Source organism: Sinocyclocheilus rhinocerous, unplaced genomic scaffold (genome assembly GCF_001515625.1).
Source record: "Sinocyclocheilus rhinocerous isolate Xijiao unplaced genomic scaffold, SAMN03320098_v1.1 scaffold49, whole genome shotgun sequence".
Lineage (NCBI taxonomy): Eukaryota > Metazoa > Chordata > Actinopteri > Cypriniformes > Cyprinidae > Sinocyclocheilus > Sinocyclocheilus rhinocerous.
Genome location: NW_015637125.1, coordinates 30,332 through 36,331, shown reverse-complemented (window position 1 = coordinate 36,331; position 6,000 = coordinate 30,332). Strand labels below are relative to the sequence as shown.

The window sequence follows — 6,000 nt, the reverse complement described above, 5'->3', positions numbered from 1 at the left end:
AGAGTAAGATTTAGTCGCATATGCGAGTGATTTACTCGCAATGTAGAGGGTTGAGTGGGCTTAAATAGATCACCCTTTACAGCAGATTTAGTTAATAAACAACTGACAGTTTTGACCTAAATATGATTTTCAGTTACAATAATTAATCCTAAAATTCGACATTAGTAACTTACTTTTAACAGCATCAGACTCGCGCGCGCTCACAACATCTCCCGGTTCTTACTTGTGAATTCAGTTCACTGGAGACTCGCACTAAACGGTTCATTTGAATCAGTGAGTTGTCGACTCGAGAACAGCTGCAATCGGATCATTCTAATTCGTGAATGAATCGTTTGGTGCAATGTGTGAACCGATTTAAAAGGTTCATTGAAAAGAATACATATTTTATGGACATGGACAGGGTGGACATGTTAAGCTTTGGCAAAGCAAGTAAGCAAACTCATACGAAGAAAATATGTCAATTGAAAAGTCACCAACTTGCTTACCTCAGCCGCTGAAATTCCTGCCACTGAAGAGACAAAAAATCTGTTGTCCTGATGTCACTAAAAGGGATGGCCTTTTCCTAAAGGGACATTAAGATAGGACCTATTCCCCAATAGGACAGGGTGAACAACCATTCAAGGGACATGGACAAACTCTTCTTTTTTATTAAATAAAAATATAGTTTTTATTACCAATTGATCAATACACTCAAATTGAGTAATCTCTTATTTACCAAAATATTAATAGGATATATATATTTTTTTAATTTTATGATTTGACAATATTCTACTATCATTCAAATTTAATGAGAAGTGCATGGGACATAGCAAAATAACATGCATCCTCTTACACAAAACCAAAAAAAAATCTAGAAAATGCATCTAAAGAGCCAAGTAATGCTTTTGTTATGAATATAAAAACTTAGCCTAATATAACACACTCTTTATAGTCATTTTTATGTTATCATGGCAAATGATTTATTTATGAACATGACACCAAAAGGCACCCTACAGTGATATTGACCCACCTGTTGTCCTAGCACTGTGGTTTTCCCCAGTGTGTGACTAACATATTTTGTTATTTTAATTAGATAATCATAAAGTGTTATAAAATAGAAGCAAATAATGTGTGAGAGAATACATACAATATCCATATATATGTAATTTCAATGATATGACCTTTGTGTAGATATTTAAAGATGACCATCTTTAAGCATAACTGCTGAAATGAAATGGAAACACTTAACAATAAAAGTTAATTTGTAACATTAGGATTAATGAAATCTGTATAAGTATTGTTCCTTGTTAGAGAGTGATAATTTCAACATTTACCATTACTAATAAATTTTTCAATTTTAAAATTTATTCTGTTAACATTAGTTAATAAACTGTGAACTAACTTTAATGATTAATATAATAATTAATATTAATATTTTTATTCATTTACAAATTATGGTTCAGTACGGTTTTTTTATTTATTTTTTTTATAGTAAAGCACTATTTTAATTTTCATTCAGTATCTAGTTTAAAAACTATTGGTTGATTAATCAGTATCGGCCAGTGTGGTCCAACCTAGCTATCGGTGTCGGTAAAATCCACTATCGGTCGACCTCTACTATATTTAAGCTGTAAAAACTGTAAGAATGTTTTTAGTGAAGAGTGAATAACATAATAAATTGGTAAAGGTGTGCACGTTTCTGTGTCTAACACAGTTCTGTATTTTCAGAAAAGCAGAAATAGGTATATTTCTTTGTTGGAATTTTACCATTGTCTTGTGCACAACTGTTTTCTATAATTATGCACAAAAATATTTACAAGTAATTGCACATTTCGTGTTACTAATACTAATTACAAAAAATTATTATTAATAATTATTGGTGGGTTCCCACTGCAAAACAACACAAAAATGCTGCAAACATCAACACAATATTTTAGAAAATCCACCGCAAATTCTTTATTTTTCTTTTCTTTTCTTTTTTTATTTTTTGTGCCACAAAAATCTGAAAAAGTCAAAATCCGGGTGGTACTAAGTCCAAGTCAAGAGTCCACTCTCAAACTTTATGATATTCTGGTCTCTGATTTGAGGATTCATGACAAACTAATAAATATGCTGACATTTATTGGATTGATGTTCTGTACTGTACATGCCACCAATTATATAAAATCACATTTCTAGTGTTAATGACAGATAGAAATGCAAGTGGTTTTGATTTGTTTTTACCTTTCTCATCTGTGACAGCAATTCCTCAAACTTGTGCAGGTCCAGGGTGGGCCCGTTGTATGTGGTGCTGCTATTGGCTGCTCGGCCCAGCCAGTAGATGTTGATCAAAACCTAAAGGAACACAGTCAAAATATTCCTCAGTCAGTGTATCTTATTATCTTTACGCTCATTCATTCATTCATTAACAAAGTGCCTTTATTTCTTTACAAACAGAAAGGCCGCACAGAAACTGTGCTATACTGTGATGTACACTCTAAAAAAACAATGAATGCAACAGTCTGCATCAGTATTTTTGGGTTATGACAACTTCTAATTAAATTATTTTCAACCAAATACTACACTGAATTAGAAGAACAGTTATATTATGAAATATGAAATATTATCACAATAAAAATAAAGATTATAATATAAAATGACACTGAAAAGGAATAAATTATATTTTGAAATTATTCAAATAGAAAACAGTTATTTTAAATTGTAATAATATTTCATAATATTACTATTTTTACTGAATTTTTTAATCAAATAAATGCAGCCTTAGAGAGCCTTAGAGGGCATAAAAGACTTATCTCAAAAACATTAAAACAAGCTTACCAACCCCAAACTTTTAAATGGGAGCGACCTACGGTAGTATATGATGTAATTTTTGGGCTGTTCCAGCACTTTTGGATCTGTTAGAATATTTCACTCAGTTTTATATGTGAATATTCCACTCAGCCCTCCATATACAGAGCATCTGTAGTGGCACTAAAATAAAGAGCCAATCTGAATCCTACAGTGAACGTATTGTATAATATTTATGATAATACCCCTTATTGACACCGAACTTCATGATCACAAATCATCGCAAAAAAGCAGTGGTGTTCTTCAATCATATGTGTTATCATTCAGTGGTCTATAATCATATATTTGTTGAGAATAATCCTGTTATTGTTCCAGAAAAACAAAGGAAAGGAGGCATTTCATCATTTTGTGTTAACTGTTCTAGCTGAAATAAGATGCCCATTTGATTTACCTAGTCCTAGTGTATAGAATACATTAATGTAATTGTGCAAGTTAAAAATGTAATCAAACCTTTGAAGTTGCCAACATAATGAGTTCTGAGATAATTTTGATAAGTTCTGTTGACATAATAATGCTGATCATGAAAATGTAATGTAAACTCAAATTTCTGTGTTAACTGACTTTCTTAAAACAAATTTCATTTGACTCTTTGAGCAATGACTGTACTAATGTCAGTGACAAGTAATATCTTACTTTTCATTATATTTAAGCTAGCTGTTGATTTTAACTGAAAAAGATAAGATTAATTGGTTTCATGCCCACAAATCCATTAGTTGGAGCAACTTCATTTTTATAATAAATGAGTAATTAGCTCAAAAATATATTTATGCTACAAATTATTACGTTTCTACTGATACACATAAAGCAGCCTTTGTGATACATATATACACAGTGGCATGGCACTGAAGATTTTACTTACATTTTTTAACTTCTTGTTGTTGTCTGGACCTCTGTGAGAAAGACCAAGAATAAGAAAGACGTGTAAGTGGACTCATTTTATGTAACTCAATCATTTAGATTAAAAAAAAAAGAAAACAGGTGAGTGAGAAATAACGCAAATGATCTTACTATCTACCTAAACTCATAAGAGAAAATCTGGTAACACTTTATTTCGATAGTCCACTTTAGACATTCTATTAACAGTAAGTAACTTTGCAACTACATGTCAACTAGCAGTTAGTAGAGTATTAGTAGACTGTTGCTTAATATCTTCTAACACTTTCTTTGTCAACTTATTCTACTAACCCTAAACCTACCCTAAGTCTACTCTGAGAGTTAGTAGACATGTAGTTGCAAATTAATGAGAATTAGTTGACATGTAGTTGACATGTAGTTACAAAGTTACTTATAGTTAATATAATGTCTAAAGCGGACTATCGAAATAAAGTGTAACCGAAAATCTTTTAATCTTTCAACATTCAAAACTTTCAAATCATCAAATGTTGGGGACCCTGCATGGAGTGTCTCTCAGTTCATTTGATCATCTCTAGACACCGAAAGCTTCTGACATTTCAAACTACCTCTACCTCATGTGTCCAAGTTTTTATTTTCTAATATATATATTTTTTATTGTAAAGAAAAGGCTATTGTAAAGAAAAAGAGAGGGAGTTTCCTTCATGTCTGTTGAATCAGAGGGCGGTCTGTTTTTCTAAGCTTTCCTCCTGTAAGATAGGCTTTGGTTGACACCACATGACAGATTCCAATACGTATTAGATCATTCTTCTGATAGCACCTCCTGTCTGTCTCTCTCCCTTCATCTGTCAAAAGCATTCATTGTTTCCATCAACAAGCAGAGTATCTACATACTTCAGTTCTGTGCTCATTTTATAGATTTGTCTGTGATCCAGTGGAAAGAGTGATGATTGCGATATGAATGAAAGAGAGACAGGAATGGAAAAAGATAGGCCAGTATAGGTGTGCAGCAGACATGCACACAGACACATGTAGATTTTAAGAGAAAAAAAAAAGTTAAGTTCAGAAATAAGCACATGAGGATATATTATATTTTTAATAGAGGAGGCTAAAGGGCATTGTAATGACCTTAAGTGCCTTGCTTTTGTTTTAATATTACAGAAATATTTTTTACATAATTGTTAATTATTAATGGCATATATTTTCATTAAACCTCTTTTATCAAGCAAACTGATTAACTGAAAAATACATATATATTAAAAAAAATTATAAAACAATAAATGGCAAAATAAACAATAAAATAATTACTACTAATATAATATCAGCCTAAAACAACATTCATACTGGCAGTAATTTGAGCAATTTGAAAGATTTAAACATAGTTGTCAAAAAAGGTGCTGTATTTACTTTATTATTTTGGCACTTTTAAAAACTTAAAGAAAAACATAATTATTGCTTTGTGCATACCGTGATACTGTCCAACCCTACTTTTAAACAGCCGGTTTAAAAAAAAATCATAAATTGTGCCAAAGATGATGTAATGCAAGAATTAAAAAACAGGTTTTCTGTCTGGACCTTCAGACTAAATAACAACAATCTGGTAAAATATTTAAACACCGATTTACACAATTGTGTAATTCTGAACTGCGACACTATGACACAAGCAAAAACACATACACTAACAGAGAGGGAGAATGAAATTCTATCTCTCTTGTGCATTCAGTTTGACAAAACCTTGACAAAACCAATCTTATGAGGAAGACAATCTTTTTGATTTACTGTAGTTTCAGAGTGCTGTCTCAGAAAGACCTCTTCATGCCTGATGGCTTATCCCTCACTGAGAAGAAACTACCGCACTCATGAACTCTGAGTGGGACATCTGAGACGACAGACAGTGCAGTGGACAAACACACCTTTGTTTAATATCTACATGTTGTGGCTATGAGAAAAAACAGCAAAAAAGCAAAATGGAGGAAGTTCGTACACTTAAAGCCAATAACTACTATTAATTTTGTATATAACCATTTATAAGTGATATGTAATTGCTAATGATGTCTGAAAGGTAAAATGGGCCAAAAAACATATTAAACTCACACTGAAAAGTCAAAAATTATTATCTGCCCATGAAAATGCAATAGTGCAGACATTGCAAAATAAATGTATGACCGTTGGACAAGAAATGGTCATTGGGGCAAAAAAACAGGATGAGAAGGTAACCCAGGCAAACATAGATAGTAATACAGGCAGTCCACATGGCTTTTTGGAGCAGCAGCAGCATTTGTCTTGGCGATAGGTCTGCTTGTTTGAGGGGTGTTTTGTTTT

At 32.1% G+C, this 6,000-nt stretch overlaps 1 protein-coding gene across 1 annotated transcript in view; it reads right to left on the bottom strand.

The window, feature by feature from the left end:
• Positions 1-6,000, bottom strand: part of LOC107748499 (LIM and calponin homology domains-containing protein 1-like) — an 85,647-nt gene that overhangs the window by 59,131 nt on the left and 20,516 nt on the right. Inside the window, exons 4-5 of the mRNA XM_016563290.1 lie at positions 3,686-3,716; positions 2,203-2,313 (exon numbers count right to left, since the gene is read on the bottom strand). Coding sequence (XP_016418776.1) covers positions 2,203-2,313; positions 3,686-3,716 — 142 coding nt within the window. The remainder of the gene's footprint in view (positions 1-2,202; positions 2,314-3,685; positions 3,717-6,000) is intronic.